A 14,381-nucleotide genomic window follows, 5' to 3' on the forward strand; every position below is an offset into this window, starting at 1 on the left:
CTATTTCACACCTCTGTTACTGCTGTTCTCCTCAAGCCTGAAAGAAACACCTTTCATATTTGATGTGACTCAGTGTGTGAAACTGGATCTCATTTTCTTCAATGGATAAATAACTGGGGTCAGAAACACATCACATCAGACAATAATGTGAACTGTTGCAGTAATGGCTTCACTGTAGAGCATGGAGAGACAGGGTCAATGATTTCATGACAGTTTGTCTGCATGTCTCTCTGTTTTAATGCTGTTATCTATACTCTCAGTGTGGTCTGTATTTTGTCTGTGGCCCCGCCCAGCCGCTACGTCACTGTCATTCACTCGAGGTGGTCCCTCTGAGGACCAGGAGGACGCAGTGTGCATCAGACTACCATTTGTTGACATACAGGTGTGGGAATGAATCAATCTATGACAGTGGATTTGGACTTCTCTACAAAAGCATGACCGAGTTCCTTCATTACATGGTAAGTGTCTTTCTGAAGTCCCAGAGATGTTGGCATGTTTTTGTGGTAGATGTTCGACCCGCTGTGTGGAACTTCTCAGGTTTATCAGTGCGCCTACAACAATTAATGTTCAATTTAAAGTGAAATGTTTTTCTGTTTCAACTCGAGCCCATTCTCAGAAACGACATGTTTGAAGGTAACTGAGCCCAGGTGCAGAAGTCCTCAGCTTCAAGAGGCTCACTAAAGAGTCATTTTACAGGGCCACTCAAAACTTATCATAGTAGACCGGGCAGTGGTGGAAGTAACACAGTAAATGTACTTAAGTTCAGTTTATGAGTATCTGTTCTTTACTTGAGTATTATTTTTTGGGGAACTTATTACTTTTACTCCATTTAAAGACAAATCTCATCCTTGTGACTCCTCTACATTTCTATCAGTGTTCTAGTTACTCTCTACTTTATCTTTGAAGTCAGCTGGTGAGTCTTCTTTTCTGAAATCAGATCCCAAAGACTGTAAACTGTTGGTGTCCTTGTGTTTGGTTTGTCTCAGTGGTGTAGCCGTACCTGGGTTGAGTGTAGATCAAACGTTCTTCAGATCAGTGCGTTCATGTAGTCGTGGTGATGATGGCTATGACTGAGAAGGATGATGATTCTCTACCTGAGCACCACGGCCATATTTTAAACCCACGTTTGAGCTTTTGAAATAAAGAATGATTGTTTGTATTGTTGTTAATCTCTGATCTGTTTACCACACAAACTTCATCACAGCCTCCAAAACATCAGCATCTAACCTGAGAAAGCATGTGGAGGTCTGGAGCGAACACACTGCTTTGATTCCAGAGGAACATTGGAAACTTGTCTGTGCTTGTAGTAACAAGCACAGACACACAGCGTCTTGTGACGCTACGCTGTGGGGCGGAGCTTATTACAGTGGCTTCACAGGCTCTGGCTGCAAAATGGCGGCGCCCATGAGCGGGATTTTTTGGCTTCAGAACCGTACAACGGGAAGAGGCGGAGCAACGCTGTCCATTTTTCTTTACAGTCTATGGTAATACCCAGGAAGAGAACCCACAGAGAAGCTGGATTATCACCTGCTGCAGACCATGGTCTATATAAATAATGGACCTAGTCTCCGTGACGGCACCCATCAGTTTCTGAAGCGCTGTTTTGAGGCCAATCGTCGACGGCAGCCATATTTGAAATGTTGAACTCAACATAACTACTGTCGAGCGAATGTGACGTAAAGAGGCGGGGTTTGAGCCTCCTCGCTAACAGCTACAGTGTTCCCGCCTGTCAGTCAAGTCAGCTGTTTCCCTCCATTATTGGAAACTCCTGATCTCAATATCTTCTGAACTGTCACTTTAGAAAAAAATTCACCCATACAGTGTGTGCTGATAGAGAAATGACTACACTCGTGTTTTGAACCAGGCTGTAAACATGTTTATTTCTGCTGTAAACCAATTCATGTGTATGTGACTTCCAGTACTTCTGCAGCCAGCCTCAAGTGGATCCTCGATGAACTGCAGTTTAACACATAACTGTACAACATTAACACTTCCGTGTTGGCCTCATATTTTTAACCTGAGGTTGCCGCTTGCTGCAGACAGGCTCAGGGTTACCATGTCACATTGTTAACTTTCAGGAAGTCATTGCAGTGTAAAGGCTGATTTATACTTCTGCGTCGAATCAACGGCGTACCCTACGCCGGGGGTTCGCATAGCTCCCGTACCTACGCAGAGGCCTAGACACGTAGCTGACGTGCACCTCCTCCAAAATGTAACTACACGTAGGATTGACACGGACCGCAAGCCCTGTGATTGGTCCACTTGGCGGCTTGTATATGCCGCATTTACATCACTTCCAGGATCCCGGACATCGGCCGTGTATTTCATCTCCTCCTCTGTATTCTTCATGTAATCATGTCTGTATGATAAACAGCAACATGTATCAGCTGTAGATTAACAGAACACGCTCTGAATCTCTGTGGAAAAGTAAACAGAGATCATAGCGGGGCCGGAAGCAGGCGACCGGCTATCAGAGAGACCGTGTATTGCTGCGCGACACGGACACATCGACAAACAAGTACTGTATGTGGTGCTCATGTCCACGTCAGCCCCTGTTGCGTAGGGGAGACACAGAAGTATAAATCAGGCTTAAATGTGCACTACCTTTAAAACATGCTATGTGCTTTACCTTGACATCAGGAAGCCTGTTTTTATTTTACAAATTCATGTGACAAATACTTAAAACTTAAATTATAACACATTTATTGATTTACAGATATTAAAAAATCTAATATTTATCATTATTTATCTATAAATTAGATTAAAAACAAAAGTAAAAATCAGATGAATATGAAAGACAACCAAATAAATAACTACACTTAAAACTCTCCAAAAAATCCATATAGAATCAGAACAACAGAGATTAGGGAACGACGACAATGAAATTCTTCTGGCTATAAAGTGAAATGACTAATGTTTGAATCATAGCTGATGATTCTCCTCCAGTCAAGTGATCAGTTGTTCTTTTTCTTCTGTCTCTCTAGGTTTTGATGGGATTGTTCTGGTCTTCCCCGGGGGCCTTCAGACTGTTGAGCCATGACCTGGACGACTCCTGCACAGAGGACGAGTACCTGCACGGCAAGATCTGCTGTCTGAACTGTCCAGCTGGTAAGACACGGAGACACACCAGGTCTCTCAGCAGAGTGAGGGACTGTGGTGGTTTATTACTCCCACACACAGAGTGGATAGAGTTTCTGGGGTTATGTCACTGTGTGTGTGTTTATTTGCTTGATAGGTTACCACATGACATCCCCGTGCACCTCAGCGGGACAGAGGGGGAAGTGTGAGGAGTGTGTAGATGGAACATACACTGAGTTCTCAAACGGATTGCAGCACTGTTTCAAGTGCACGCAGTGTCGCTCAGGTGATTCAGCGTGACAGCTTTATACTGTTGAAAAGTGAAATCATGATTCAGCCTTTCAAAGTTCTCCAGGCAGACTGTCAGACTAAACAAAGTCCTCTTATTGTTGCTTCATCAGATCAGTCAGTCCTCAGGCCATGCACCATGAAACAAAACACTGAGTGTGAGTGCAAATCAGGACGATACTGTGCTCCTGACCAAGCATGTGAGGTGTGCAAGACGTGCTCAAGGTGAGTCTGGGAATAAACATCACATGTGGTGCTCAGGTCATCAGAATCAGAAATACTTTATTTATCCCGGAGAGGGAAACTCAGTCATCACAGAGCTCTTAGAAACAGTATGTAAGAAAGTCAACATATTAATAGAAGAAGGAACCAAATAAAATACAATAAAAAAAAGATCAAATAAAATAGAATAAAAATAATGAAATAAAATAGAATAAAACAAAGATCAAATAAAGTAGAATGAAATGAAATAAAGATCAAATAAAACAGAATAGAATAAATATCAAATGAAATAGAATGGAATGAAATAAAGTTCAAATAAAATAAAGATCAGATAAAATAGAATAAAATAAAATAAAATAAAGATGAGATAGAATAGAATAAAATAAAGATAAGTTAAAATAGAATAAAGTAAAGATGAAATAAAATAGATTAAAATAAAGATTGAATAAAATTGAATAAAATGAAATAAAGATAAAATAAAATTGAATAAAATAAAGACAAAATAAAATAAGGATCAGGTGAAACAGAATAAAATAAAATAAATATCAATTGAAATAAAATAGAGATCAGCTTGAATAGAATTAACTAATGTCAGATAAAATAGAATGAAATAAAATAAAGATCAAATAAAATAGAATAAAATAATAATTCTATTTTATTTATAGAATTATTATTTTATCAGATAAAATAATTTATTTTATTTTATCTGATAAAGATCAGATAAAATAGAATAAAATAAAATAAAGATCAAGTAATGTAAAGATTAAATAAAATAATAATAAAGTATATACAGAAGCGCTGAATAGTTAGAAATGATCTATGTACAAAGCGCTTGGAATGAAGGAAGGATGTTAAAGTGGCAGGGATATTGCACAGTGTATTGCACAGTGTATTGCACAGTGTATTGCATGGTTATTATACGGTTATTGCACAGAGTACAGGTTATTGTTCAGTGATCAGAGGGAGGAGTTGTACAGTCTGATGGCCACAGGCAGGAATGACTTCATGTGGCATTCTGTGGTGCATTTAGTGGGAATGATGAGAAGGTCACTGTTTTTGTATGCTGATATGCTCATTTCACTTCCTCTGGCTTTAAATCAATCTATGGCTTACTTCCAAACTAGGTGTCAAAAAGACGAGAAAATAATGAGGAACTGCAATTCAACCGCCAACACAGAGTGCAAGAAAACCCAGCTCAGTCCTGGCTTCTCCTCAGGTACACCCCTTATAGAGCATGCAGTGGTGTACTCAGGGAGGGGACAGGGTGGGTGATCGCCCCCCACCACTGGTGGCCTCATGTCCAAAAGAAACTGCGCTAAAGTGCCCTCTTGGGTTCCACTGTAGTAGATAAAAGATTTAAAAATTGCTTTCTCAGGCGGTCTTTCAGTAGAAAGTGGATGAAAAAGTGTCCTGTCTATGGCCATGTAGTTATTATGGTATGTTATGATGTTATGTTAATTTTGTAATATAATCAATGATATTCAATTCCCCCCACAATTGGTCACATAAATATTCACCAGAATGCAGGAATTAACTGTTAGATGCTCCAATATTTCAGGGGGAGGAACACCAGACCCCCCCTTTTGTTACCGCTGCTTCAATACAGTTAAATGAACCCTCAACTGTGAATACAGAGGTTTCAAAGGAGGTGCCCTATTTTTTGTTTTCGACCCTGCCCCTAAAACAGCCCGAGTACGCCACTGAGAGCATGTGAAGGCCCTAGAAAAAGCACCATCTATCAGAGATGAGATATGACTTTTTGTTTCACTAACGTACCAAATGATGCGTTCCTGACTTACATGTGAAGAGGAAGAAAGGAACGAAATGTCAGACGTCCGTCTGTAATCCAAAGTAATGGTTGTTTTCTTTCTAAATCAGGAAAGACAGCAGCGATTGTGTTCACCATGCTTCTTGCTGCTGGGTTACTGACTGTATTTGTCATGTTGGTGAGGAGATGGAGAACAAGAGGTAGGTGAACATAAACACACTCAACAAAATAAAGATCTACCATTTTAAATACTGTGTGAGGAAAAATCTGCACTGGTCATCACAGATGACACCATAGAAGCAGATGGACAGGCAGGTATCATTATGAGCAACACAGCAGTTAGCCCGGGGGGAGATTATCTACCCCTGAACTAAATTTAGACCCTGGTTCCTCTGGTGGAAACACACGTAGTTCCGGGGTAAAGTTCCTGCGGTCCATAAACGTCCATCATGTGTTGTTTCCCCTCCATCACCTGCTGATGATGTTGCTGTATCTGCACTCTGTATTCACAGTTTAGAAATAACCTCATAGTTATCTTCAGGAGAAATGGAGCCACACTCTGACTTTGTTCCTTCATTTATTTTGCTCCCACTCTGTAATACTGTCGGAGATGTGTGAGGTTGAACGTGCTGCCTCAGTGTTTTATATTTCTGAAATAAATGTATTTTATTTCCTTTCAAAAATATCAACTCTGAAAAAAAATAATTCAAAATTGTCTGTGAATATGGGTCACCGTTTGTAATGTTGTGCACACTGAAAATATTGAGCACTATAATATTATATTTATCACATTCAGAGCAATATTTGTGATCTTTTTCCACTTCAAATTTGTCATGACAAATTATAATATTTTGGTATTTTCACTAGGTGTCAGTGAGAGTTTGCATAGAAGCTTAATATTTAGGATCACAGAGAACATTTAACATTAAGATATAACAATCAACATTTAGATTTTACATTTAGATTTAAAAATCAACATTTAGATTAACCATTTAACATTTAGACTGAACATTTAGATTTAACAATCAACATTCAGATTGAACATTTAACATTTAGATTCAACATTTACATTTAAAAATCAACATTTAAATTAATCATTTAACATTTAGACTGAACATTTAGATTTAACAATCAACATTCAGATTGAACATTTAACATTTAGTTTCAACATTTACATTTAAAAATCAACATTTAGATTAACCATTTAACATTTAGACTGAACATTTAGATTTACAATCAACATTCAGATTCAACATTTAACATTTAGATTCAACATTTAGATTTAAAAATCAACATTTAGATTAACCATTTAACATTTAGACTGAACATTTAGATTGAACAATCAACATTCAGATTCAACATTTAACATTCAGATTCAACATTTACATTTAAAAATCAACATTTAGATTAACCATTTAACATTTAGACTGAACATTTAGATTGAACATTTAACATTTAGATTCAACATTTACATTTAAAAATCAACATTTAGATTAACCATTTAACATTTAGACTGAACATTTAGATTTACAATCAACATTCAGCTTCAACATTTAACATTTAGATTCAACATTTAGATTTAAAAATCAACATTTAGATTAACCATTTAACATTTAGACTGAACATTTAGATTGAACAATCAACATTCAGATTCAACATTTAACATTCAGATTCAACATTTACATTTAAAAATCAACATTTAGATTAAACATTTAACATTTAGACTGAACATTTAGATTGAACAATCAACATTCAGATTGAACATTTAACATTTAGATTCAACATTTACATTTAAAAATCAACATTTAAATTAATCATTTAACATTTAGACTGAACATTTAGATTTAACAATCAACATTCAGATTGAACATTTAACATTTAGTTTCAACATTTACATTTAAAAATCAACATTTAGATTAACCATTTAACATTTAGACTGAACATTTAGATTTACAATCAACATTCAGATTCAACATTTAACATTTAGATTCAACATTTAGATTTAAAAATCAACATTTAGATTAACCATTTAACATTTAGACTGAACATTTAGATTTAACAATCAACATTCAGATTCAACATTTAACATTTAGATTCAACATTTACATTTAAAAATCAACATTTAGATTAACCATTTAACATTTAGACTGAACATTTAGATTGAACATTTAACATTTAGATTCAACATTTACATTTAAAAATCAACATTTAGATTAACCATTTAACATTTAGACTGAACATTTAGATTTACAATCAACATTCAGCTTCAACATTTAACATTTAGATTCAACATTTAGATTTAAAAATCAACATTTAGATTAACCATTTAACATTTAGACTGAACATTTAGATTGAACAATCAACATTCAGATTCAACATTTAACATTCAGATTCAACATTTACATTTAAAAATCAACATTTAGATTAAACATTTAACATTTAGACTGAACATTTAGATTGAACAATCAACATTCAGATTGAACATTTAACATTTAGATTCAACATTTACATTTAAAAATCAACATTTAGATTAACCATTTAACATTTAGACTGAACATTTAGATTTACAATCAACATTCAGATTCAACATTTAACATTTAGATTCAACATTTAGATTTAAAAATCAACATTTAGATTAACCATTTAACATTTAGACTGAACATTTAGATTGAACAATCAACATTCAGATTCAACATTTAACATTCAGATTCAACATTTACATTTAAAAATCAACATTTAGATTAAACATTTAACATTTAGACTGAACATTTAGATTGAACAATTAACATTCAGATTGAACATTTAACATTTGGATTGAACATTTAGATTTTATATTTATATTTTACATTTATATTTAATGATCAACATTTAGATTTAACATTTAGATTGAACATTTAACATTTAGATTTAACATTCAACATTAAGATTGAACATTTATATTTAACATTTATATTACGATTGAACATTTAGATCTAACATTTTACATGTATATTTAACATTTAGATTTATATTCAACATTTAGATTTAACATTTATATTAAAGCATTTGGATTTAACAGTGATTGTAACTTAAATATATTTGTCACAACTAAATTAAAGGTGAGAAGATCACACATATTCCTCTAAATGTGATTTAAAAGGTGACTTTTAAAAATTCACTCCACATTTTTAAGACATTTTGGAGCTGAATGTGGAGAAATGTAAAGGTTAATTATTCACGTGCTGTGTTTTCAGGGTTTAGTAACACATATCCACGGGCATGAGAGTATCACAGTATTAGTACACAGTTTTACATCCCTCACAGTCCAGTCTGAGGAGTGTAGTCAAGCTATTGCGTTTGATCCTTGTGTGTCAGCATATCGATGAATCTAAATGATAGTTGCCTAAGAGATATGGTTGAGCTGAAGCATGCTGGAGTTGTTTGATGAACAGAGTGAATAACAGAGAGAAGTTGTTTTGTTGTCAGTTGTTCACATTGAAAGGTGATGTAAAGCACATGGACTGTCCTCCACACAGAATGACAGCATGCTGTGTGTTTGTAGCAGCAGGGCGGTGTAATGAAGGAACCTCAGTACGGCCTTGTTTCAGAATCTTTCTGTAAAACACTTGTTACCTGCATTTCTTTACTTTTAATAGAAAATCCATTCAGAACTTTCAAATTGACCTTTCACTTCTTTGTCAGTGGTGCAATTCTGTCCTTCTATTCTCTCCTCAGGCTCTCTGAGAAATGTATCTGTCATGCTGAAAGATGGACAGGTAAGTTACCTGTGATATTTCTTTACCCAGAAATCTATAAATAGGATGTACGATTGATTAAAACGAGCCCAGGGCAACAAAATAAGATCATTTCAAAGAATAACGTCCCTTTTGGATTTGAGCGATATATTTGAAAAGAGAGGTACGAACAATTCATTTCTGTGTTTGTAAAATTAAGAGACAAGATTAGCAGGTTTTTTTTTCAAACATTCCTCCCCAGCATTGCAGTGACAGCAGTCTCACTGAGGAGAGGGGAGACACAGACACTCCCAGGTCCAGCTGCACAGGTCTGATCCTACCTGGGCAACTGGTGAGAACCAAATCCTTTTCCGAGGATGAGTGTGAAGTGCTGCGTGAAAGCCTTAACAGCTCAGCCAGTCACTCCCAGCAGAGTCTAACCTGCTCGTCCTCCTCTGCATCCCCCACCCTCCCCCGAGCCGGCCCCATGGTTCCACAGCCACACAGGATGGTGAGACCATGGCCCACTCCTATCCCTGCTTCCAGTCTCGCTTCCTTCTTAACATGCTTACAATCTCTTCCTTTTAATGGAGTTACCCGCAATTTACACAGGATGTGCCGCGTTGTCTTTAAACGGTCAGGAGTCTGTATATGGTGGGTTTTTTTTTTAATTGCTGGATGTTGCATGCGATCCTGGTTCCTGACTTCCTGTCCAGGTAGTTCTTTTCTGTGCAGATTGATGTGTGTTGGGCGCAGGCTACCTCGAAAATAGACTTGAAGTGTATCTCTGGCGCAGCGGGCCCTGTGTGAACATGAGCATTGACAAGAATGGGAACGTATCAGCTGCGCAGTTTTGCGGCGCAGCTGTAATGCAACGCTGCGCATCCTGTGTAAATTAGGCTTTAGCCTTTGCTTTCATAACAGCCGAAATCTCTTGTTTCTATCCTGTAGTTTTCTTACGACTGAGGGCTGGACTCAACAAAGGTTTGCATAGCTTTTGTGCCCACTACTTTGTGCTTTTCCTCAACACAGAGAATTTCCCCTGAGAGATAAAAACAGTGGTTTCGTTGTTAGAACGCAGCTGCCTTGCTTACATTGCAAATGCATAACGTTTCTACTGGGGATGTAACAAGCTTCACCTTAAACTGTAACATGTGCTACTTTGTGCACATGTTACTTTGTGCACATGTTACTTTGTGCACATGTTACTTTGTGCACGTTACTTTGTGCACATGTTACTTTGTGCACATTTTACTTTGTGCACATGTTACTTTGTGCACATGTTACTTTGTGCACACGTTACTTTGTGCACGTTACTTTGTGCACGTTACTTTGTGCACGTTAATTTGTTCACATTACTTTGTGCACATTTTACTTTGTGCACATGTTACTTTGTGCACATGTTACTTTGTGCACGTTACTTTGTGCACGTTACTTTGTTCACGTTACTTTGTTCACGTTACTTTGTGCACATGTTACTTTGTGCACATGTTACTTTGTGCACATGTTACTTTGTGCACATGTTAATTTGTTCACATTACTTTGTGCACATTTTACTTTGTGCACATGTTACTTTGTACACATGTTAATTTGTTCACATTACTTTGTGCACATGTTACTTTGTTCACATGTTACTTTGTGCACATGTTACTTTGTGCACATGTAACTTTGTGCACATGTAACTTTGTTCACGTTACTCTGTTCACATGTTACTTTGTACACATGTTAATTTGTTCACATTACTTTGTGCACATGTTACTTTGTTCACATGTTACTTTGTGCACATGTTACTTTGTGCACATGTAACTTTGTTCACGTTACTTTGTTCACATGTTACTTTGTTCACATGTTACTTTGTGCACATGTTACTTTGTTCACGTTACTTTGTTCACATGTTACTTTGTGCACATGTTACTTTGTTCACATGTTACTTTGTGCACATGTTACTTTGTGCACATGTTACTTTGTGCATGAATGACTGGGATCGGTTGTTCTCTGTAGTAGCGTAGGTTTTGCAGTTCCAGGTAACAAGAGGGGACTTGTGATCTCCATGGTAACACGTTACGACTCGTGAGCAGGTTAAACAGACTTGTTTGTAATTGTGTGATTGTTGCTCTCTTTCATCATTCAGGCAGATAAAGAATTCCCCAGGCTTGTTCCCATGAATGGTAAACTGATTTCATATTTATTACTTCCATCAGGTTTTAAGACGCCTGCTCAGAAACATGAGTCCATGTGCTCACTGGAGCTCCAGTGATCCTAAACCTCAGATTCTGAAAACACTGTGCTTGTGAACTTCACTCTGTAGTCCGCTCACAATGCTTGAATAAAGGATTTTTCTCTTTGTTGGCAGGTGAAGAGTCTCTGAGGAAATGCTTTGAGTATTTTGAAGAAATAGATGTTGACTACCATAAGAGATTCTTCCGCCACCTTGGGTTAGCTGACAATGTGATCAAGAGCAAAGAGCACCTTCACTACGAGGACAAGATCCACGAGCTGCTGAGTGTTTGGATTGAGAAAGAGGGCCGAGAAGGAAACTTAAACCACCTGCTCACAGCTTTACTTGTTAGCAATCAAAGGCGAACAGCTGAGCAGATTAAAGAGAAAGCTGTTCACAATGGTCATTACCTCTATGAGTATTAAAGGGACATTTCAGTTTTTTTGAAGTGGGGTTGTATAAGTTTTATGTTGTACTAGACGCAATCGATGCCGCTCAGCTCGGCCCCTTTGATGAGAAACTGCAGGGAGCAACAGCACACAAGCTAGACTATCAATCAACCAATCAATCAATCAATCAATCAATCAATCAATCAATCAATCAATCAATCAATCAATCAATCAATCAATCAATCTTTATTTGTATAGCCCCAAATCACAACAAACGTTATCTCAAGACTCTTTTACAAACAGAGCAGGTCTAGACCACTCTATGTCAAATTATGAACAGAGACCCAACACCAAGACAGGATAAGACTCAGTCTGACCCCACCTTAATCCATCATGAGCATTGCACCTCACAGTATTTAGCTAGTTACAGTGGAGAGGAAAAACTTCCTTTAACAGGCAGAAACCTCGAGCAGAACCAGACTCATGTTAGACAGACATCTGCCTCGACCGAGTTGGGTCTTGAAAGAGGGATAGAGGAGAATAAGAGAGAGAGTGCGAGAGGTGATAGTGATGAGACGAGTAGTAGTAGCTGTTGCCGCTGGAGTCCAGCACGTCCGTATCAGCTGGAGTCTGGAACGTCCACAGCAGGAGGAAGTCTACGGCAGCTCAGAGGAACCTACGAGACAAGGGAGCTCAGGGACTCCAGAAAGGTCTATGGTTAGTAACTTTAATGGGACAGGGAGAGTTAAAGTAAGTGATGAGGGGGTTGGGGGGGAGGGGGTGAGATAGGATCCCAGTGTGTCAGTTCCCCCGGCATTCTAAGCCTATAGCAGCATAACTAAGAGCTGGTCCAAGCCTGATCCAGCTCTAACTTTAAGCTTTATCAAAAAGGAAAGTTTGAAACCTACTCTTAAAAGTAGAGAGGGTGTCTGCCTCCCGGACCCTGACTGGTAGATGATTCCAAAGGAGAGGGGCCTGATAACTGAAGGTTCTACCTCCCATACTATTTTTAGAGACTTTAGGTAGGACCAGCAGGCCTGCATGTTGGGAGTGTAGAGTTCTAGAGGGGTATTAGGGCACTATGAGCTCTTTAAGATATGAAGGTGTCTGATCATTAAGAGCTTTGTAGGTCAGAAGAAGGATTTTAAATTCTAGTCTAGATTTTATGGGGAGTCAGTGTAACTCTCCTTCTTCCAGTCAAGACATTACAGAAGTGTTTAGCCTTACCCGTTTCCTTTTTTAAATTAATACCATCTAGTGTTAATGTGGGTTTAATCCTCAGTGAGTCTTTGAATTGTAAATGATTGTTCATTAAGTGAATTAAACCTTTAGGAACAGCCTTCATCACAGAGTTGAAATCTTTGCTTGTAACAGGAAATGACTTCACGTAAAGGAATCGTTCAAAATTCAACAGCAGGCCATCGTCATCAAAGAGATCACTAATATATATAATATCTCTATCCACCCATTTCTGCTGACAGAGAGATTTTTACCCATGGTTATGTCTTTGTTATTCCAAATGATAGTTCTGTTGGGAGAAAGGTTCTGTGAGGAGCATCATTTCCATGTAAGCAGTGCCTGTTGATCACTGAGATCATTTCAAGGGGAGTTGGTGATGCCTGAAAGGTATTATTGAAGTCAATGAAATGTAGTAATTCAGATCTTCTTTTCTCTGGGCTGTAGGAGATAAAAGGAGTACAGTGAGTGTCTCTGTGGGGTGTCGGTCCGGACACGCAGGCAGGAATTATGTTCACTCTTTATTAAAGGCACTTGAACATCAACAGGCAGGAGATTGCATCATCTGTGGGTAGGTCTGTATAGGTGTGAGGGTGTGTGTGGTCTATAGCAGGGGTTCCCAAACTTTTCAGCCTGCAACCCCCAAAATATAGGTGCCAAAGACTCCTACTGTCCCTCAAAGTGATTTAATGTGTCTTTATTTAGCTGGTCTGCAGAAAATGACCCTACCTATATGAGCATGTGTCTGTGTTTCCTGCTCCTTTATGAATGAACCTGCTGCTACTGATGCTTTAGATAATGCACTGCTCACTAACCCTAAACTTAGGAGTCATCTGGAAACAAAGAAAGGCAGAAAACTCATTACACTTTCTATTTTCAAGGTTTTATTTCAAGGTTAGCTTCTATTTTTGTTGATATTATTTACTGTAATGGTCGAATGTATTATTTTTAGATAACTTAAAAAAGAAAAAACATTCTTGAAGACATCTCACGACCCCCCATTTGTGTCTCTTGACCCCCTCGGGGTTCCAACCCACACTTTGAAGTCCCTAGAGTCAGAAGGAAACATGGTGAAGCAGGGTTTAGTCATTATGCACCACATATCTGGAACACACTCCCTGAAAGCTGCAGGTCCGCTCCAACTCTCACCTCTTTTAAATCAAAGATTAAGACCTTTTTATTTACACTGCCTTCCTATCTTAGCTTATTTTAACTCACTTTAAATGCACATTTTAATTTCATTATTAATATTATATATTTCTAATGTTCCTTTTCTTTTCCATGTTATATTATATTTGTCATTTTAATTGTGTTCTTTTATGCCTGTCTGAATGTCTCCAATGCTTTTAATGTTTTAATGTAAAGCACATTGAGTTGCCCTCCTGTATGACATGCACTGTACAAATAAAGCTGCCTTGCCTTGTTTGTGAAACAGCCTGCTACATACTACCTCCGAATGTAGTAGACAG

The 14,381-nt window shown here is 37.6% G+C and overlaps 1 protein-coding gene across 1 annotated transcript; it reads left to right on the forward strand.

Annotated features, from left to right (window-relative positions):
• Nucleotides 1-276: 276 nt before the first annotated feature.
• LOC117819298 (tumor necrosis factor receptor superfamily member 10B-like) lies at nt 277-11,712 on the forward strand. The gene is made up of 10 exons (XM_034692589.1): nt 277-458; nt 2,985-3,108; nt 3,236-3,364; nt 3,480-3,591; nt 4,713-4,804; nt 5,467-5,556; nt 9,071-9,111; nt 9,332-9,421; nt 11,201-11,237; nt 11,423-11,712. The coding sequence occupies exons 1-10, from the start codon at nt 435-437 to the stop codon at nt 11,710-11,712; spliced, it is 1,029 nt and encodes a 342-aa protein (XP_034548480.1). The 5' UTR covers nt 277-434.
• The last annotated feature ends 2,669 nt before the right edge of the window (nt 11,713-14,381 follow it).

The sequence above is a fragment of the Notolabrus celidotus genome, chromosome 9, assembly GCF_009762535.1.
Source record: "Notolabrus celidotus isolate fNotCel1 chromosome 9, fNotCel1.pri, whole genome shotgun sequence".
NCBI classification, from domain to species: Eukaryota; Metazoa; Chordata; class Actinopteri; order Labriformes; family Labridae; genus Notolabrus; species Notolabrus celidotus.